General features: G+C 44.3%; 1 protein-coding gene across 4 annotated transcripts in view; it reads right to left on the bottom strand.

Annotated features, from left to right (window-relative positions):
• Window positions 1-22,449, bottom strand: part of LOC137465210 (lipoxygenase homology domain-containing protein 1-like) — an 80,172-nt gene that overhangs the window by 18,516 nt on the left and 39,207 nt on the right. For all 4 annotated transcript variants that reach the window (XM_068177077.1, XM_068177076.1, XM_068177078.1 and 1 more), the window contains 4 exons: window positions 21,423-21,608; window positions 17,053-17,180; window positions 13,012-13,129; window positions 5,125-5,302 (listed from right to left, as the gene is read on the bottom strand). In XM_068177077.1, coding sequence (XP_068033178.1) covers window positions 5,125-5,302; window positions 13,012-13,129; window positions 17,053-17,180; window positions 21,423-21,608 — 610 coding nt within the window. The remainder of the gene's footprint in view (window positions 1-5,124; window positions 5,303-13,011; window positions 13,130-17,052; window positions 17,181-21,422; window positions 21,609-22,449) is intronic.

Below are 22,449 nucleotides of genomic sequence, written 5' to 3'. Positions count from 1 at the left end.
GCAGGGAGGACAACCAGCTCTTTCAGTCCATCCCACAAATACAGCTGGATGCTTTGCCCTGGCACTTGAGGTGTGGTGACTGTGGTGATGGCAGTGCTCATAGGAAGCAGAAATTTCTGTTCCTGATGGAGGGCTGTCCATCACAGCGCTCTGCAGGGGATGTCAGGGTAGTTACTCCCATTATTCCAAGGTAGCGTGGGAAGCAAAGTGACTTACCCAGCAGCAATCCACTAAGGAGTGTTAAATAACACACTTTATAACTTTTCTAGCCACAAAGTGGTGTCCTGGGCTTCCCACTGAAGCACAGTCCCTTTTCAACACTCAGTCATTCCCTCCTGCAGGCCCACAACCTTGTCCAAGCAATTGTGGCACTCAGGATCCTTCCGCTGGGGTCTGTCTCCTCCTGCTCTCGCTGTGTTTGATGGTACAGAGATTTCAGAGCTATGTCCAGATCATCAACCAAGCCACTGCGGCATCTCATGGCCCATTTCACAATATATCTGCCTTCTATATTGCTCCTTCTCAAAATATTGTCTATGCAGCCATTAATGGGAAAAGTCCCAGTTTCTCATGCAACAGTTTGCCCTACAAAATTCCACATTTTTATTGTGTATATACTAGGAAATTAAAAAACTTCCAAGATGATCTCTATTACCTGGTATTGAGTGTCATTTGTCCTCTACTGCCCATATTTTGCCAAAGAAAACAGCCGTGCTCTTGTCCTAGCTTTTGGGGTGTTCAAGACCTGCAGTGACCTTACATTTTAGCTGCAAGTGTTACATTTTCAACTTGCACTATTTATAGTTCAACCAAAATGATTGCATTTTAATTTTGACACAGCAAAATAAAAGCAGATTCATGGAGAGAAATAAGATTACACATGGGCAGACAGTCATTGCTGTATCAGAACTAAGACCCTTAAATTTTGGAAAAGGAGAACGAGACCATCTAGCTCAAATCCGCCTTTCAAAGAAACTCGGCATCTGCTGCCCTCGTTTGGATAGCCCAGCTTTGAAAGTCTAACCTCCTGCCAGGCCCTTTCTTACACAAGAGTATCACAAATCCACTTTGAGCCACAGAGACAGTATTTCCCACAGCTCCATTCAAACACAATGCAGAGACAAAGTTAGGGGGACTGTAAACTTCTGGGGAAAGGTCCCACTTCCACAGGATTATTACTTGAGTACAGAAGTTAGGAAGAAATCACAACTGTTCTTATGGAAGGACTGGAAAAAAAATTGGTAGAAGAAAAAGAGGAGAGAAAGGGTCATATAGAGGAAAATCAAAGCAACATGTGTCCATGCAAGAAGCTGCCCATGTTAAATTTGGGCTAATTTTCAACAGTTCCCTGGGAAGGGTTTAAGTAGGAAAAGAAAGCATCAGGGATCCATGCAGTTCATCTGGCAGTACTTTTTATGACCCCAAAGCTTGCTGAGGTGAGGAACAAAGCAAACTGAAGTCCCTTTCCTTGCAAGGAGCAGGCTCCTAATTAATGCCAGGTCTCAAAAAGCACAGAACCAACTGTTTCTTAGCAAAACTGTCCCTGCAGGAAGAAGCTTATGAAGGTCTCATGCTGTGACATTTCCCTCATAAGCAATTAGCAGGAGATGGGAAAGTAAAAAACAGAAATGCTAAATCAATGTACATTTCACTTATTTGGGTCACTGATATTTTTGTTGTTGTTGTTGTTGCCAGTTCCAGGAAACTGTCAGGCACATTTAGGAACTGTAAAAGACTTGACAAATGAAGAGATGAAGGTACTGTGGTTGCACCAGCCTTAACTGGTGATGAGTGCAATAGCTCATGGATTGATTCTGGGATCTGCAGAACTGAGCTGAACTTCATCATCAACACCCTAAACAATGGCAGAGTGTTTCCTCAGCAGATTTCCAGCTAAGGGTAGATTTGTGTGAGTGACTGACATGCTGAAGGCTAGAATTCCAACCCAGATGGACCTTGAGAAACTTGAGGACTGGGCAAGCAGAAATCCCATGGAATTCAGCAGGGAGAAATGCAGACTCCTCTGTCTAGGTTGGAATAAACTTTGCACATGCTGGGAGGCTGAAGATGTGCCAGAGTTTACAGCAGTACCCTTCACATTCTGATTGGATCCAAGCTAGCAGGAAGTTTCCAGAGCTCAGTGCAAAACACCAGTCTGAATTCCTGTGTCAAGACACTGAGAAGAGCTCAGAGGGTGGCTAGTAAGATGGCCAAGAGCTGGAAAACACCACTGTGAGGAGAAGCCCTGAGAGGAGTTGAGGCAGGAGCACAAGGACCCCATGTGCAGGGACAGGGGTCATGATGACAGGGCCATGTACTGTGTCACAGCATACCCCAAAAAAGCCAAGGCCACAAGTTGCTGGGGAGGTTCAGGCTGGGAATGAGGAAGAAACAAGTCTCTTAGGAATATGGTGCAGGTCTGGGTGTAGATGCCTGGGGAGGTGGTGGCATCACCATTTCTGGAGTTGTCCATTGTTTGGCTGGGCACTCTTAGCTGGCTTGACGTGGTGCTGGCAACACTCCTTTGAGCAGGAAAATGGGTGAAACAACCTCTAGAGAACCCTTTAAACAGAAATCTCTATGATTATATGATTCCTACTGAGCAGATGCTTCATTTTTAAACAAACTGGGCTTGAGTCACAGCCTTCTGAGGCCAAAGAATGTCTGTCTTTTTACATAAAAAAGACCTATATAAGGCACTATGAGCTGACATCAACTGTCCTAAATTATGTAATTTGTAGGTTGGAACTGAGTTGACAACATCCTAATTAATCTTATAACAGCAGAGATAAGAACCTTCTGCTTCATTAATGCTTGGAAAATGAGAAAGCAGTATTTATTCACTCTCCATCTTTATTGCATTAACACGTATGTGATGCTTGCATAGAGAAAGTAAAAATTAACCAGCCAAAGGACATTTTTGTGCCTCAGAAAGAGCCATCAGGTGGTCTGCCTCTATTGCATCTATGTCTATGAGTCCTTCCTTGAAGAAAATCAGATTGTGCTTTACATATGAGATCAAGACCTTGTTTTTAACCAAAGATTACCCATCTGACTTGGGAGGTGTATGGCCTAACAAACTCCTCTTATCTGTCTGTAGTCTGAGAGTCATCTGAGGTACTGCTGGTGGTGGAAAAGAGGTGATTTGAGCTTTGCAGGAGCAGAGCTGTTCCCTGTTGCAAACTCCATAGGTTAAATTTTCACTGGAGCAGAGTGACTTTGCGAAAGACAAACTATAACTTGAAGGTTTCCTTGAGGAAAATGTAAAACAATGCTGTTGTTAAACATGTGTGGGTGGTGGAGAGGAAATAGCTTATGCTTTCTAGTTTGCTGCAGAATCTTCTTTGTGGGATTAATTTTCCCTAACTTTAGCCATCTAATATAATTTAATAATGAAATCTCTGTCTGAATGTGATGAAGAAAAGCTCAAGAGGCAGAGACCCTCAGGAGAGTTATCCAGATCACTGATGAAGACTTCTCTCCCAGATGAATTGACCAGAGACAGTTTAGACTAGAAGGAACTAAAATCAGAAATATAATTTTTCAGAGAGGCAAATAGGTGAGATTATTTTGCCTGTTTTTTTTTTTCTTTTGGTGACGCCTATAAGCTGGAAAGTTGAAAGCCTTTGCAAAGAAAAACTTTATACCTAGGAATAAACACATTTGATTCCAGCCCTTGTGCAGTATTGCTGCTCCTTGACAATGTCAATGTGGCAGGAGATGATATAACATGTTTAAACATCACCAAGGATAAAATGTCTTTCTTCCTGAATTGGTCCAACCAGGAGTAATAGTTGAATACATAATGTTCAAAAGGGGGAGATGGTTCATGACTTGCACCTGCTTTAGATAAGCTGGATGAAGTTCAGCATTATGTCAGTGAGCTGTGTGATCTAATCACAAACAGGCTCTCTGAAACCTCTCTGTAATCTGCTCTTTCCTACTGGTGGTCGCTGTTCATAATGAAATAAAATGTTTCTTCATTAATACCCGTCATCCTTCATTCAATGGGAAGGGCAGATCTGTCTGCTGCTGCTGTCATTTTCTCTTCTCCTCTCATTTCTATGCCCATCACCTTTGTGAGTTAGGGCTGGTTTTCACAAAAAAGGTCACAGAAAATCTACCATTATATTAGATGGATGGCCAGATACATAAACAAATCTTCCTCTCTCTCTGTCTCTCTCTCTCTCTCTTGTTTTTTGTATTTCTCTACGTGTTTTTCAGACAAGCAACTGGCAGAGAAGATCAACAAGAAGAGGTGAGGTGGCACAAAGATGCTCTGCCAGAGAAATTTTGATATTCTTAGATCAAACCTCAGAAGCTGCATAAATTACCGCTGATAAAACCAGGAGGAAGGAAAAAAAAAGAAGGAACAAAGGAATAAAGAAAAGATATTTAGAGGTCAGCAGTTGGTTATGTGCACTGGTGTGACAGAATCTCACTTGAGGAAGGCACCTTTGAAACAAGGTGTCTTCAAGACAATGTCTGGCTTGCCCCATCTTCGCACTATTCACTTTATATGTGGCAGCAGATTTCATCCAGCAGCCTGACAAAATTTCCCATGAAAAGAGGCAGTGATCCCAGGAAATTACATTGAAACCCCATTTCTTGGCTCTCGAAGCTCTTTCTGTATACTCTGTTCCACTTCTTCTATCTCGTGTGCATTTAGAATTTTTTTTTTTCCACAGCCTGAGATAAATGGTCTCAAACCACTTTGAAAAGGTGGGTGAATTATTGCTGTCTGCTTTAGGCAAGGCAGACAGTGCTGACTGAAAACCTGAAGCACACCAGCTCTGACCCTACATGGATGGACCTGACCAAAAAAAGAAAAATGTGGCTGCTGACCTCTGCATCTTGGTCTGGTAATAGTTTCTGTTAGGGTGCCTTCAGAGGAATCAAAGAGCAGTCAGACCTGGGCCTTGTGTCTAAATATGTTATTCCCAGAGCTCAGATGAGAATGAGCCTCTTAGACACTGCCATGGCGAACAGCCAGCCAATATGGTTGTATTCCAACTAAACTATGTTTTTTCAACTGTAACTTCAAATGAAGCAGATGGTTTTTTTTTTTTTCAGTCGTTAAAAAAAAATACTAGAAAATTAATACAATATCCATTGAGGACCAACCTCCAATGTCACTGGTTTTAACCTGAAGAGTGTATGTGGTGTCCTCCATCATCTGCTCGTCGTTTATGACAGCTGGCATCTCACACACCAGGCTTCCCGTGGCATTTTTCAGCTTGGACAGCCAATCCCCATAGGTAAATGTGGCCACTTCTTGGTTAGTAAGGTTCTTCAGGGTGATCTGTGAAGAGCCAAAATGGGGGGGGGGGGGGGGGGGGAGGGAAATGTACCATTTGAATGAGGGCAAATGTTAAACTTATAAAGCACATGATATGGTAGGACATGAGGAGAGCTTGGCCATAGCTCCAAAGCTCACACTGAACTCTTCTGGGATAAATGGAGTTCTCTCCTATGGACAGTATTTATTGTGGTGGTTTGTCCTGAGAAATGGTCTTCACAGTATTATAATGCCTTTTCAACCATGTGGCAAAGCAAAGGGAGAAATTTGCTCCTCTGACCTAAGTTATGGACAAAGCTCATCTCTAAGAGGGTCAGAACTCTCCTGTGAGCCAGCATGGAATGCACTCCAAAGACTTCTCTGGGAATAACAGAGTTACTAAAAACTTCACTACCTCTCCTCGAAGCGCTCAGCATCTTTCTTTCTCCTGTCTCCTTTGTGTGAACAAGCAAAATTCATTGTAGAGAGACACAAGCCCAAACAAGTTAAAACAAGGCACAAGATAAAATTAGGCCACAAAAACTTAATATTTCACACACTTCTCCCTCTGGGAAAAGGTGACAGAACAAACAGTATGCAACAGATATTAGTCACACTGTCTAACGTGTTGTGTTGCGGAAGCAGCTCAGATGCTGTGGTGATAAGAACAGAATGGGAATGAATTCAGAGCAGCTCAACAAGTTATTCCAACAAATGCCTAATAAATACCCACCTTTATGTCTCTTGTTGTGTGTGGGCTTAGTGGAGCATCAGTCAAGTGGGAGAAAAGCATTACACCTGCCTAGAGCAAAAACCTAGCAATAAGTTCTCACTAAACTGGGGGAGCTGAAGGGAAGGCAGGAGACCGTGCTGTAAATTGCCATTTGTGTCACCATCCAACAGAAACAGAGGCTGCCCCTGTGTGTAGCAGTGCATCAGAAAATACTGCCTCTGCAAAGGCCACGGAAACATGAGCCCAGACGTGTCAGAGAAGTGTGGCATAGTTTTAGGGAGGAGTGAGCCAGGAGTGGTGGGAAATGCCGCATTAAAAAAGGATGCCTGGATGTCAATAGCTCCGCCCACTGCTCCAAGCACGGCTGCATGCCATGCAAAGAGTCCAGATGAGCTGTGAAAATCTTCAAGGGTGTAGATTCCCCAGACACTCTTGAGTCCTCATCCCAGGGTGCACCACTCTCGTTGGGAAGATTTTATTCTTTGCATCTGATCGGGGTTTTCCTCAGTGCAACTCATGTCCATTGCCTCGTGACTTTTTGCTGTCCACCTCTGGGAAGAGTGTGGATCAATGGTTTCTGTAACCTCCTTTCAACCTTCACCCCCCTGTCCCAGGGGGACAGGACATTTTTGGCTGTAGAAGATGTCCCACTTTTCTAAAAAGCTGCTTATTCATAGCCAGTGACACTATTACTTTGTAGTCAAAAAAACTGTTCTGTGAGTCAAGAGATACTGAATCAGACCCTTGCTTTGAACCAAGCAGAAATCAGGTCTCCCCCACCCCAGCTGGTGGCCTTTCGGCTGGGGCACAGAAGTGTCCTCTCTCAAGGATGTGTGAACAATGCCTGCATCCTCTTAGGAGTCCAACCCTGAAAGTTTTCTTTGCAAAACTGAACTGTGACTAATGTCAGGTTGACTGAAAATCTATTTTCCCTATTTATGAAAATCTGTGGTCTATTTTCCCCCCACCCCAGGGCATAAACTCCATGCTGGAAGATGGTACTCCATGCAGCAGTACCTCTGTCCTGCTTGGGAATGACAGTGACACTGTTAGTAGCACAATGTCCTGAGCAAAGCTTGCAGGGAATTGTCAGGGAAGCAGTGGGGATAGAAGCAGATTAGAGTTGTCAGCTGGAGAGCACTCACAGACGCAGAAGTCAGGCCTCTCACAAATACCCAGCCCATGCTGAGCACTCCAGATGCTGTCTGAGAAAAAAATGCCTGGCTACTAAAGCTGCTGGAGCAAAATGCCAGCTTTTTCCATCCTCAGCCCCTCACCCAGGATATGTGATTGCATCTGTGTGCATCTTACTGTAAGCAGTAAGGATAGAAACAGAGATCTGCCCTGGTATTTCATTCTGGGCTGGTGCTATGGGAGGAGCAGACAGGGGAAAGAGATTCATTTTATGAGCGATTTTTGCCCAAAGGATATCAGCTCAGAAATCCAACTCTATCCTGGGCTGATCCCCAGCGTGGGCAGCAGGGCAGGGGAAGGGATTCTGCCCCTCTGGCCCTGGGCTCAGCTGAGATCCCACCTGCAGAGCTGCCCCAGCCCTGGCTCCAACAGCACAAGGACGTGGAGCTGCTGGAGCCAGCCCAGAGGAGGCCACGGAGCTGCTGCCAGGGCTGGAGCCCCTCTGCTCTGGAGCCAGCCTGGCACAGCTGGGGCTGTGCAGCTGCACAAGAGAAGGCTCCAGGGAGAGCTCAGAGCCCCTGCCAGGGCCTCAAGGGGCTCCAGGAGAGCTGCAGAGGGACTGGGGACAAGGCATGCAGGGACAGCACACAGGCAGTGGCTGCCACTGCCAGAGGGCAGGCACAGATGGGATATTGGGAACCAGGAATTGCTGGCTGGGAGGGTGGGCAGGCCCTGGCACAGGGTGCCCAGAGCAGCTGTGGCTGTCCCTGGATCCCTGGAAGTGTCCAAGGCCAGGTTGGATGGGGCTTGGAGCTGCCTGGGATTGTGGAAGGTGTCCCTGCCCATGGCAGGGGAGTGGAATGAGACAATCTTTAAATGTCATTTCCAACCCAAACTGTGATTCTGCGGTCACAGCAAGGGACACAGGAGCAGCAACAGTGGCAGGCTGACCTCTGGGTCAGAATGTGGGTACATTGCCTCTCACTTACCCAGCATGGACCCCCGAGATGCTGGCACATTATGTAGTCCGTGGTGGGACCTGGGCATCCCCAGGGAAGCCCCACATCCCACCTAACCTGGGGGCAGGTAAAGCGCTTGTTGAGGCATCGCCCCCTCTCTCAGGTCTCATGACTACAGAGTGGGCCTGAACAGTTTGTTGGAAGGGGTGAAAGCTGAATGTAGCCTTTTTCACTGACCAAAATAGCAAAAAAATTATTACCATCCTGCAAGGAGGTGTTTGTGGGTGTTCCACACACAGAGGATGATGCAGGATTTTGGTTTAAATCATGAGGGTCAAGCAAGTCATCTCAGCGAGCTGAGCTGGGACTATATTTAATTTCTGCCTGCTCCTCTCAGTAAAACTAGCTGCTGTTTGACAATGAGACCACTACTTTGCATTGCACCTAAGCTATTTTTTAGGATACCTAGAACTTGCTGTGGGCATCCAGTGTGCTTTTCAGCTCAAACTTCTTGCTAATTATGCAGGGAGCTTAACTGGGCTGTAGAACACCAATAAGCCATGAAAAGAAAGTGGCAGAAGCGTGTATGAATAACACATTGATAATTTGCTTTGTAGCTGAGCAAATACAGTAGTTGACAGGGACATTAAACCAACAATTTGAAATTAATTGCACACTGTCTCCTGCAATGGAAAGTTTGACATGTCCGATTATTTGATTTACCCCTACCCAGCCTTTTTCCAGATGTCATGTAAAACATGCTCTACAGGGTCTCCTACTCTGCTGATATCAAAATACACAGGTCCTGGAATTCACCTTTAAAGGCTCAAACACAGGATTTCATGCTTCTGTTGCATGTCATTATTCTTCACTTAAACCTAGGAACTTCTGACTGTAAAACAAAAAGACTTCTCTCTTTTGCAAATAATAAAAGTCAGCTTCAGCTATGTAATTCTCAATTCTCAATAATAACTCTCAAATTCTCTTAATCTCCTTTATACAAAGGAGAAAGGACTGAATAAAGACCGAGTCCCACATGCAGGATTATTTGTGACGTTTGAATGCAATGCAATTAGTGCTTCATTAAGGCAGCTTCTTATCTGTCTGGCTTTGACAGCACAAAGTAACATTAAAATTCTGAGGAAAGCAACTCTGCAGAATTCAACAGTCTCATAATTCCTGCTATTTCACTGAGCTTTCATCCCTACTTGTTTCTAGCTTTTCAACTTCAAAGCTAAGACACTGGGCAGCAGGTGAAATCATCACAGGGACTGAGAAAGCAGCTATCCCAGGAGGAGTTTTCCAAAGAATGCATTTAGATAAATTTCCTAATAAGAGTGAAAATTTTCTAATGCTAAGGGTGGGCAGGCCCTGGCACAGGGTGCCCAGAGCAGCTGTGGCTGCCCCTGGATCCCTGGAAGTGTCCCAGGCCAGTTTGGATGGGGCTTGGAGCAACCTGGGACAGTGAAGGGTGTCCCTGCCCGTGGCAGGGGTTGGAATGGGATGAACTTTGTTGTCCCCTCCAACCCAAACCATTCTGTGATTCTATGATTTTGTTCCCTGGTTTTTCATAAACACAGAGCAGTGTCATGGCAGCTTGATGTGGAAGAACATGAGATTCAGCACTAGATCAGGGAAAAGGTCCCCACTCTGTGTCCCTCCAGCAGTGGTGTGATCAGAAAGCATTGCTCAGCTTTAGAGAACATTCACAACGCCTGCTTGGGCATAGTAATGATCAATGATGTTCATTTTGTTGCAAAACATCACTAATCAAATTTTGTTCCCTGTAGAGGTTTAGGTACTAGCATTTAAAACATATTGCTACTTGTGGTAGCAAGTTTGAATTTTCAGCATCAGGTTCATTACTTCGCTGAGATTCTGAATGAAATTTTAGTGTGTTTTATGTAGACAGAAAAAAATATGACTACTTGCCTGCTAGTAAATTGAATCTTTTGGCTGTGTACAGAATCATTGATAATTCATGCATTTTAATTGGTATTTATGCATTTCTATATCTGGTGAACTAAAAGCAGTATAAATTATGGCTAGCAACAGTTTACCAAAAGACCAAAGAGAATTAAAAAGATCATTTATTGTTAGTTTAATAGAACAAGAAAACTGAGAATATCATGTAGATAAATGGAGCAACAAATGGTTAATTACGGGGTTGATGGCTTAATCTAGCTTCTCATTTCACTGTGCTAGTTAGCACTAACTGTGAACCATCTGTCTGAGAGTTTAGCACTACCCCCACAAGTATTTCATTATGCAGTCTTAATATGCACTTTTGACAGAAATGGAAATGGGCTCCGATCAGTTTTCATGTCACACCAGGCTACGTAAGTTTTTAAGGCTGGAATACAAATCAGAGAACAAAAATCCTTCCTCCCCTCTTCCAGAATGCTTCTGTAGGCCACCCTCTGCCTGGGAATGCAAATGCTGTGTTTACCTTTGCAGGGAAGGTGGGAAAGAAAACCAATAAATAGAGTTATCTACGTAACACCGGAGTTAAAAAATCCTCTGTGATCTGTTTATCTAAGAAAAACAGAAACTACTGGCATCATTTCCATAAGCTTATAAAACCATAGAATTATTAAAGAATGATTTGGGTTGGAAGCAACCTTAAGGACCTTCCAGTTGAACCTCCTGCCACAGGCAGGACACCTTCCACTATCCCAGGTTGTTCCAAGCCCCATCCAGCCTGGCCTTGGAAACTTTCAGGGATCCAGGGGCAGCCACAGCTGCTCTGGAAAACCTGTGCCAGGGCCTCCCCTCCTCACAGCTAAGAATTTCTTTCTAATGTCTAATCTAAATCTGTCCTCTTTTAGTTTACAACCCTTGCCCCTCCTTCTGTCCCTATCTGCCCATGCAAAAAATTGCTGTTCCTCTCTTTTTCAAGCCCTCTTTTAAATCTGTTCTCAAGACCTGTTCTTGTTGCATGGTCCACCTGTGACTTCTGTAGAGCTGTAAAGGTGGCTGTAAAGCCTACTGGATAGGTCCAAATGGGAGTCTTCCCTGGGAAATCTTTGCTTTTGGTAGGACAGTCCAGCAGGCTGAGGGTTTGGAATGCCTGGATGGAGAAGGCAACAGGAAGGTGGGAAGGCACAACTAAAGATGCAGCCATCCCTTGCCTTTGTGCTGCTGCTGATTCATGACTGTAAGACCTGGAATGTCTCTGGATGAATAAGCTTTATTTGACTTCATTTTATATATGATTTATAAAACTCAGGGGAAAACATGTGAGAAATTACAAAGGGAGTTTGACCAAGACATCTGAATCAAATCAGACAACAGGTTGAGTTATTCCTTAGGCACAGAGAGAAAAACTGTGCATCTGTGGCATCAATTCTAAAGATATGTGCTGGAGGTCTAATCCTTGGAGGAACTGCAGAAGCATCAGCATAAAATCATAGAATGTTAAGGGTTGGAAGGGATTTAAAACTCATCCAGTCCCAACCTCTGCCCTGGGCAGGGACACTTTCCACTATCCGAGGATGCTCCAAGCCCTGCCCAACCTGGCCTTGAACAATTCTAGGGATAGGGCAGCCACAATCTCCCTAGGTTCCCTGTGCCAGTATTATGCCACCCTTACAGTAAATAATTTATTTCTAATGTCCAGCCTGATTTCTTCCTCTTTCAGTTCCTCTCCTTCCCCAGCTGCTGAGAAAAAAATTTAGAAGTGGAAATGTTGAAGTAAAAATGGTACAGCAGCACAGAAATTCTTCTGAAGGTAAGAGAAGTCCATCACTTCACTGAAAACTGGTGGCTATGTAAGATCAATGTTTAGAAACACATTATGTCTGTGAAAAAGACTGCTGTAAATTAGTAAAAAGAGGATAAAGGACCTAATTAAAAAATCATACAGTGTTCCTTCTGACCATGGTTATGCTACTAGGTCTTAAACTGTTCTCATGAAAAGGTCAAGATACAGAAACTCAGCAGGATGTTGACTCCAGGAAAAGCGAGGTAAAGGACAATGGCAGAGATATGTTTCTCCATTAATGACATCTGATGGTCTGCAATCAGCACATCATTCCCCCTCTATCTTAGAACTATATCTATAGGGACCCACAACAAGCAGACTACTTTTATCTGCCCAGAGGAGATCCTTACAAGGAGCTGATGGTTTGACAGCAAAGATAAAGGCAAGCACCGTACTTTTGTGCAGGGTAGGACATCAGGGGAAAGTACCATCAATTTGCATGCTCCATTCAAAATGCAAGATAGAAATGACACCTTACTTGTATGGACAAGAAAAGAAATAAATGTGTGTGCTAGAGGAGAAGGAAAGAGGAGAGATGGGATGATCCAGCGAAATGGATGGATTATTTGGGAATGTCCCACCCAGCCCAGGCTGTCTCTGTGTGGCAGGCAAACACCCACGCTCCCAAGGATTCAGATTCCCACATGGCAGAGATCTGCAGGGCCTGGGGGTACAGGCCAGGCACCAGAAAATATTGCAGGTGCCCCTGGTGACAAAACCAAGGTATGTGCAGAGGAGAGTGAGATCTAATAGCGGGATCTGTGGTGAAACCATAGAACCCAACATTTATTTCCAACATTTATGTTGGAAGAGATGTCCCATATGATCACGTCCACCCATTTACCCAGCACCAGAGTGATCATTGTAAAACCACAGTCCACAAACGTGCCACACCCACAAGCCTTTTGAACACTTCCAGACATGATGATTCCACCACAAAAAAAGCTCTAAAACACAGCTTTTCCCTCTGCTCTCTTCTTTCTTGACTCAGTTCTTGCTGAGAAAAACCGTGAGAAACCAAACAGGAAAAAAATGTAGAAAATTAATGAAAACAAGTTCCTCAGTGCCTTTGTCCTCTTTGCCAGGGGCTGAGAGGCTCCAGGACATGCAGGTTGTGAGAGACCCGTGATGCCAATAGCGTTACCCTTTCCATGAACCAGTGCGGGCGCGTCCCCTTCCCGTCTGTCCGGATCCTCATCTTCCTGAGGGGTGCGATGTCAGCAATCTCCATAATGAAACTGTCCTCCTGGCCCCGCTCAAACCTGCAGGGATTGGAAGACCAAGGAGGTTTTCCTGCTGCTTTACAGCATCTCCACATCTCTGTCCCGTGCTGCAGCCCTGGCGGTGCCAACAGCCTCAAATCAAAAGTTTATGAGTGTTCTTTATTGGACTTGAGCTTTTCTGTGCTGCAATCACCAGCTACTGTGCTGTTGGCAAGACACCTCGGTGCAGATTTGACAGGGATTCCTCCTTCCCTAGAAAACACAGTCCACCTGGAGCTGCTCCAGGCAGCCTGTAGCATACATTACTGTTCTGTTTGTAACCAGAACAATAGCGGCTCACAGTCAGGCTTCTGAACATCGCCTCCCTCCTGGCAGCTGCCCACTTGCCTGTTCTTGGCCAGTTCCAGCTAGAAGGCAAAATAATTTTGCCTCATCTCCTTCCCCAGAGGCACAGCACAAAACTTTGTGTTTTGTGGGGAGAGGCAGTTGCTGCAGCTCAGCTAAATGCGGCACCGGGATTGAAGCCCAATGCCCAATTTTAATAAGCACAGGCAAATTGTGTTAGAATGGAGACAAAGCCAACCTGATGAAACTGGGGGATTTGGATTTGCAAACTGTCTCTGCCTCTGGTAAGAACCAGGGTGGGTTTGTGTAAGCTTGCGTGAGTGACCTTCCCCGCTGCGTGGCTGCTGTGTACAGGCACAGGGATGTGCAGGAGCTGCTCAACCATAGCAATCAGCAGGAAGCAGGAGAAGGGAAAAACAGCTAACATGTGCTTCCCAAAGAAGATTACACTGGCTAGGACTGCACCTTCCCTCCCTCCTGGCATCACTGGTGTTGAGAGGAAAGCCTTGCTTCAGTGAAAGTGCTGCCTCAGGCTGAGTATTACTGTGTTCTAAACAGGTATATCTTCCTGTTTGCTTCCTCAGATACCTGGGACCTGTGTGGTCCTGGAGTTGGAAATCTAATCCTTGCTAAGGAGAATGGCAGCCAGATCTGGAGGGCCTGCCAAGCACATGGTGACCACTCTGCTGTTGAGGTTTCTCCTTCATGCAACTTCTCCTTGTGGGGGAATTACCTGAGTGTGCTGAGAGATTTGGGAAGAGCCCTGCAAGGTGTGGGCACTGCCATATCAGAAATAATCCCTAATGATGATATCTCATTCCTGGCAATGCACACAGCCTCCTATAGCTGCGCAGTGCCAGAATGTGGAGAAAAAAAAACCCATTTTCTTTACCAACCTCTGTTCAGATTACCCCCTGCAGGATGAATGTGATTATACTCACACCATTATCCGAGCATGCATAGCTGCAGATGTTAGCAATAGGGGTTGGCTCGAGCCTCTCAGTTTTCATCCAGGCATTGCTTCCTCTGCACTCCCAGAGGCATTTGGACAGGGCATTTTGGTCCCAGTCCATTTCTAGTTATTAAGGGTTATGTTTGCTCTTTGAAAAACTCCTTTTTCTTCTTATTTGTCTTTCTGTGGTACCGGATACTGAGGCAGCCTGTCTCACTGTGAGAAATAGAATGTACTTTTGTCCCTGGACTGGATTGATTTCCACGTCTATTTAACAAAAAGGTGTGACCCTTCCAGTCTGAATTATCCTGTGATCCTATGATCAGTTTTTATTACAATCACTATTGCCTACAAAGCTTCATAGAAATCTCTCACTCTGAGGCTTTCCAGGCTGAGCAACTCTAAGCTAAAATGTCTGCTAGCAAAATAAAACATTCTTTATCTTCAGCAAATGCCTTGTTTGAAGTTTGTAACACTGATACTCATCTGCTACTTCCAAAAGGGAAATGCTAGAGGGAAGTGACTGACAAAGTGACAATCTGGACAACCCGGAAGCTCTTTGCTATCCCTAATTTATATGAAGATGAACATAAACCTGAAAAAAAAAAATTGAGAAGGGAAGAAATAGCCAGACAAGCTGACTGCTGCTATTCCCTTTTCAGGACACTGAACCATTTATCTACAGGATTTCATTAAGCTTTCCTACCCATGCCTGCCCTTATAAATATTTCCATTGCCCAGGGGTCTTGGCAATAAGTGTAATGCAGAGAAAATTGCCTTAAATCTGTGGCAGGTTAGACAGACGGTTCTTCGTAATACACTAAGCTGCTGTGAGTGAATTGGCACTGGATGGCCCCAATAAAGATGAAGTGCCTTTTACCATTTGGTTGCAGCAGCTCTCACCCATCCCCGCTCTGCTGGTGCAAGGGCTGGAGAGATTTCCATGTGGAAAAGAGCCAGGAAAGTCTGTGCTGTTAACAGCTGGATGAAGACTTGTGGCAGTGGTGCAGAAACAGACAGGATGTGAATTTGGGGACATGGATGTCCTCTGCAGAGGGTGCTAATGAGATGACAAGAGCTTTGTACAGCTGGAGGTGTGATACAGAGCACCTCCAACTAGCAGAGATGTGCCAGCAGAATAGCACAGCATCCTGGGGATATTAACATAATAAGAGTTGTGCCTTACACTTCCTTTTCTTTACACAGCCCCAGTGATTTTTCAACACCTTTCACAGCTCCTCTACTGTCAGATGACAACCCAAGCAACTAATAACACAGAGACTTTTCTATTCCCCTATATTGCATTTTCATACTCTTATATCAGAGATTGTCCATCCCAGCCATGTAGACAAAGGGGATGTGTTTTTAGAGGCCACTAAGTTTAGGGGTATGGCTTGCCCCAGATGCAGCAAGACTACAGCCGTGCTCCTGAGGGGCTGGAGATGTTTTGGTCCCCTATAGAGATTTTTGGTTGACACACCCAGATGTGATATCTGCTTCATTTCTGACTCCAAACATCAGTGGTCCATTTTCCTGCCCACTAGGACTGAGTGTTAGGATTAAATGAGTGGAAGACAGGCCATTTCGGGCTTGCCCAGGGCCTTGTAAGAGCAGTGCCACTGATGGCCACACTCACTGGTAAGCCAGGGGCATTGCCCTGCATGTTGGATGTTCCTCTGTGATGGGGAGCAGCAAGCCCCAAGAGCTGCATGTTTCTGCATGACTCAGCTGTGTTTCTCACAGATATTTTAGTCAGCAGTACCTCTGCTGCATTTTTTTTCACAACAGACAAGGCTCGTGTTTGTTACTAACTAGACACATGAAGCTCTCAGTCTTAGCTATGTTTATCCAGACACCCACTCTGCTACAACAGCTTCAAGTAAAACATTCCCTGAGCAAACACCTCTATGCAAGGTGTACCTTATCCTCAGCTATCCAGCATTCCATCAGCAAGCTGAGCTCAAACAATGTGGCCGAAAGCTCCCACCCTTCTGATGATCTGTGGATGCCTTGCTGAATAATATCAGAACTGGTCAATTAATTAAATTTAAGCATAATGTCACTAAAAGATAGTTAATTCTGGAGCATGCCAAAGCTTTCTGTACTAGGGAAGGTGCTAGGAAGGAACAAAAAAGCATTGGGAAGTGGATGAGTGGTGGCATGTGTGGGTTTTTTGGCTTATGGAAGTGCTGGTGTCAGGCTCGGGTTACAGTGTTTGTTAGCTGTTTCTGCTGAAGAAAACATGAGGTTCGTCATTTTTAGTAAAATCAGGGCATTCAGTGCAGCATTCTCTGCCACCACCCATCCATTTCCCAGTGCTCTCCTGGGCAATGCTCACAGCTCTTCTTGGAGACGATGCAGGACTTCATACTTTTGTTCAAGATGCTTATCTCTCAAGCTACTGAGGAACAGGTTAAACAAAACTTGCACAAATGACAAGGAGTGTTTCCCCTGGCAGTACTCTACAGTACTCTCTTTTCCTTTGCTTTGCTAAAAAATCTGACAGAAATACTTACAAGGGGCCCAGGTCTGAATCTATAATGTCAATGGGAGTAAATGTTTGAGTTTCAGTGGGAGCATGATCAAAGCTCCGAGTCCTTCTTGGCTTGACACTAAAATCTGTCATCACTCCACTTCTAACCAACAAAAATGACAGCTACTGTACCTGTCTCCATTTTTTTCCAGCAGCATCTCCTCAGTGTTCCCGTTGGATCCGAAGACAGTCATGAAAATATTGGCATCGGTGCCGCCACTTTCGATGTCTCCAGTCACAACCGTGACTTCGTAGAGGATCTGTGGGTGTTGGAAGCAATCAGAAGGCCTCATTTAAACAGCTGTCCTTTAACCACACTAAACAGGCCTGATGCCTCAGGTTTTAGCTTTTCTATTTTTCAGATTCTGTGCTGCTTTAGGCTGTAGTTCTGATCATATTATGGGATGGTAAGCTCTCTTCACAGAGTAGGCAGACAAAACAATTCCTTCTCTAGCTGGGGACCAAGGACAAATGATCCAAATCTCAGGCCCAAGAGCACAAACAATGGTGGACTGAAGAGAGCAAAACAAGGATGGGAATTCATGGGCTAAAGCTGGAATTGGACAATGAACTCCAATATGCAAATGGCCCAGAATTTATAAAAGTGAGAAACCCCGTGACCGGCTGTCCATTTTGTGACCATTTTGGTTCATCTTGGGTGTAGCCCTGGCTGGGCTCTTGCGCTGCCCAAGGTGTACCCGTGGAGGTCTTTAATAAATCCCTACTTTATTCTTTAACTCTGCCTAATCTGTGTTCTAGGTCAGCCTTCACAAGGCACCAGGGCAACAGGCTTTCCTGGAGATGTGCTTTCTTGACAGAAAAGGTTCCAACACAGCTTATTGGTTCTTCTCCACACCATTGTTTTCAGAGGCAAAGTTAGGCATCAAAACTTACTACAGGACTTTCCATCTATGACCTTTCCTACAGATTTGCTCAGCCTCAAAAGAGACACATTTATTGTGACAATATCTGAATTACCGAATCACTGGATGGATTGGGTTGAAAGGGACATTTAAAGCTCGACCCATTCTACCCTCTGCCATGGGCAGGGACACCTTCACTATCCCAGGCTGATCCATGCCCTGCCCAACCTGGCCTGGGACACTCTCAGGGATCCAGGGACAGCCACAGCTGCTCTGGGAAACCTGTGCCAGGGCCTAATCACCCTCATAGCCTCAGTGTAAAAAATTTCTTCATTTTATCTAATCCAAGCCAACTTCTCTCAGTTTAAACCCATTATCCCTTGTTCTATTGCAACACCAGGGATGAAGATCTCTTAAGCTGCTTCTTCACAGGAGTCACAACCATCACATCAATAACTGGGTCTCCAACACTCTGCTACCAGTGTCTCTGCCTGGTGACCTCCAGCCTTCCCGCTCTGTACTGCACCAAACTCTTAATAATTTTAAAAAAGAGTCTCCCAGAAGAACAATTGTTTGCTTTTCTTGGCTGCAAAATGTTTCCCCCTAAAGTTCAGTGTTTATCTGGGCAATGTTTATTCCAGTAATACTAATAGTTTGGAGGTTTATGCATCAGAACTCCCCTTGTGGTACAAAAATTCAGCTGTCCTGCTCTCCAAGAGGATGCTCACTGCTGCATCAGCTGCAGAGTCCTCCCAGATCTTGTGTGCACTGAAGGCATGCCAGTCTGTGAAAAGATGTTTTTTATAGTTTTCACCTTACTAGTCTAATTTCGTTCTTTTCTCCTGACCTGGGAACAATAAAACTCTGATAAATATGTCCAAAATGTGCAAGTCCCAGTGGCTGTCAGGGGTTTTAGGACCTCTATACCACTTAGATGCTTTCAAGATCATGTCTGTGGTACCAAGGCTTCTTTAAGATGTGGAAGAATATCAAGAAACAGCTTGGAGAAACATATTTTAAATAGTGCACTGCTAGGCTTGCTTTATTGGCCTGAATTTTGGCTGCCACATAAATAAACAGTGCTAAGGAATAACATCATATAAAAAATATATTTTTCACATTTGTTTGAACCTGAGTAACCTGTTGATCACATATTCATCCACACGTATTTTAAATCTTAGGAATGCATCCTATTTTTTTACAGGAAGGAGAAAAACTCTTTTAACAATGCATTGAAGGCTTCTAATGACTGTGGTGGACATTGAGTAATTTCTGCAACTATGGGAAAGCAAACACTCAATTTAAAGCAAAAAGAGGGAATATCAAGCCAAGAAGAAAATTAAGTTGAAATGGGTACATATGGCTGTACAAAAGCCAAGCAGGAAAAAAAAAAAAAACCAAACCAGAAAAGTATTAATCTTCCCAATGATGCTAAACATATCAGTTGTCTTTGAACTCTAAAATGCCTGTAAGACTCAGTTTCTAACTACAGCTATTAACGAGAGAACAGTCCCAAATTCCCTCAACTAAGAGACTGATCAGAAAGTCAAATGCTCATTTTTGGTTTCATGTCCCAAGCATCTCCCCAGATTTCCTTCAAGTCTCCCATCAAGTTTCTGGCCCAACATCACAGGGAAAAAATTGTCATTAGATGTGTCTATTTTTGGTGTGCTTATGAAAATAAATATTCAGGATTGTGCTTTTAAAGGAAGACTGAATATAAGGCTTCATTAAGATCCACTTCAATCTATGGGCAAGCCATCAGCTTACCAATAGGGGCTTGAAAACCTCATCCAGGAGGTTAAATGACAGATGGGGCATTTTTATGAGATTGGTTTTAACCTTGATATTAAGTCTGAGGAAGGTTTTTATATCCTCTTAGGTCGATTCCACCACTGAAATCTTCATTGATTTGGTGAATCCTTCAGAAATGCTAAAAATGTTATCAATTTTTTGCATGTCTGGGGAACAAGAAAGATTTCAGGACAATATCTTTAGCTTGGGCATCAAAAGCAGCATAAAGAAAAAATAATGTACTCTGAAAGTGTAACCTGACTGTAAATAGAATCACATCTATAGAGATTTTAAATTGCCACACAGGTATTTAAACACAGTGTTATTGTCACATTCATCCAGACTGTTATTTCTGCTACAAATCTTACATCCAAAATCAGCATAGCTCTGCTTTCCAATTTGTACTTGTTTGAAATATGGCTAGCAGATATTACTTCAAATTTCATGTATTTGAATAAAAAAATACACAGTTTTATTCATCACTGATTCAACTTTACTTAGTTATTCTCACCAAAGATCAGGCTTACAAATGTTTTCATGTTTCAACAACTTCCAGTAATTATTAATTTCCCTTTCACCTACTAGAAAATTTGGTATGTAGCCACATCATGGAGAGATTCAAACATTAGGATATTTCCACTGCTCTAATCTGATGAGTTAGAAGTAATCCTTCACCTTGAAGCTGCTCCCACTCTGCGGGTACCAGGTGACTCAGTGGGTGACAAGAAGAGGACAAGCTGCTGAGCTGTGCCCCACCTGCTCTGCCCTCCCATCTATGCCATGGCTGCATCCAGCCAGCCTCACTAAACAGTGCTCTAAACAGTCATGATGCTAAACCATGCCTAAAGATTTAGCTAATAAAATAACATCGGAAAGGAAAGGAAAGGAAAGGAAAGGAAAGGAAAGGTAAAAGGAAAGGAAAGGAAAAAGGAAAGGAAAGGAAAGGAAAAAGGAAAGGAAAGGAAAAAGGAAAGGAAAAAGGAAAGGAAAAAGGAAAGGAAAAAGGAAAGGAAAAAGGAAAGGAAAAAGGAAAGGAAAAAGGAAAGGAAAAAGGAAAGGAAAAAGGAAAGGAAAGGAAAGGAAAGGAAAGGAAAGGAAAGGAAAGGAAAGGAAAGGAAAGGAAAGGAAAGGAAAGGAAAGGAAAGGAAAGGAAAGGAAAGGAAAGGAAAGGAAAGGAAAGGAAAGGAAAGGAAAGGAAAGGAAAGGAAAGGAAAGGAAAGGGAAAGGAAAGGGAAAGGAAAGGGAAGGAAAGGGAAAGGAAAGGGAAAGGAAAGGAAAGGGAAAGGAAAGGGAAAGGAAAGGGAAAGGAGAAGGAAGGGAAAGGAAAGGGGAAAGGAAAGGGAAAGGAAAGGGAAAGGAAAGGGAAAGGAAAGGGAAAGGAAAGGGAAAGGAAAGGGAAAGGAAAGGGAAAGGAAAGGGAAAGGAAAGGAAAGGAAGGGAAAGGAAAGGAAAGGAAAGGGAAAGGAAAAGGGAAAGGAAAGGGAAAGGAAAGGGAAAGGAAAGGGAAGGAAAGGGAAAGGGAAAGGGAAAGGAAAGGGAAAGGAAAGGGAAAGGAAAGGGAAAGGAAAGGGAAAGGAAAGGGGAAAGGAAAGGGAAAGGAAAGGGAAAGGAAAGGGAAAGGATAAGGGAAAGGAAAGGAAAGGAAAGGGAAAGGGAAAGGAAAGGAAAGGAAAGGAAAGGAAAGGAAAGGAAAGGAAAGGAAAGGAAAGGAAAGGAAAGGAAAGGAAAGGAAAGAGATGGCTCAAGCCACTTGCAAAAGTCAAAGTATGAGACCTGCTGACGCATGAGCTTTGTCAGCAGAGGTCCCTGCAGCAGCTCAAGGCACAAAGTGAGCCTGGTGCCTACCTTGATGCCAACGTTAACACATTCTGCATCCAGAATGTTGAGGATTCGTGAAGTGAGCCCGTCACCTTTGTCTCTGGCCAGCCAGCACTTGCAGACAAAGTTGTACATGACGCCTTTGGTGGGCACGACGATGGTGAGCTCTTCCATCAGCCAGCAGCTCTCAGGGGTAGCGCCATCATGCCCCACCTGTGAGGGCCAGAGAGAAAACACCTCTTGGGGAAAGGGGATTTCTCTGAAGGGGGATGATTCACATGGCAAGGAAGGACTCAGAGTCTGTGCACACCGTCACAACAAACCATTTCTCATAGCAATGGAGGGAGCTCTGAAATAGTGCCATTGCCATGGGCGAGGGAGCTCAGGTGCTGTGCATGAGGGAGGGCCAGTCTCAAGACAAAAGCAAGGTAGACTGGACTGACCTGCATGGAAACATGTCCAGTCTCTTGTCACTCTGCTCCTGCGCTCTTGATGTCTATATGCTCATTTTCACTTGGCAGCAGACGCATTTCTCCACCTTTACAAGCCTTTCCACTTCTGTCACTACACTTGGAAGTGATTATTCAAAGTTTTATAGCCAAGAGGAAAGATGCTCAGCAAACACCCACGTGCATTATTACCACCACTTCCCTCACAAATCCACATATAAGTGAACTAAATGTATGAGGCTGTTTCTCTGCTTCCCATCCCCTTAGACTGCAGAAGCTCTGTCTTTGTACAGGAGACAACAGATGGAGCTTACATCTGTAGCTGGTTGATTTTCAAGGACCACCTCCTCCAGCCTCAAGAATGATCTGTCCTGGAGACCAGGAAGTCACATAAGGGTGGCCACAAGCCTGCATGGATGAACAAGGAGCTCCTGAAAAAATTTAAGTGGAAAAAGGAAGAGTACTAGAGGTGGCAGCAGGGGCAGAGGTCCTGCAGAAATACAGAGACAGTGGACAAGTGTGCAGGAATGAGTCTATTATGAAAGCCAGAATCCACCTGGAATTGAATCTGCCAAAAAACAGGGTTCCTGCAGGTATATCAGCAG

This window comes from Anomalospiza imberbis, chromosome Z (genome assembly GCF_031753505.1).
Source record: "Anomalospiza imberbis isolate Cuckoo-Finch-1a 21T00152 chromosome Z, ASM3175350v1, whole genome shotgun sequence".
NCBI lineage: Eukaryota > Metazoa > Chordata > Aves > Passeriformes > Viduidae > Anomalospiza > Anomalospiza imberbis.
Note: the sequence above shows the minus strand (reverse complement) of the source record. Positions and strands in the feature narration are given on the sequence as shown.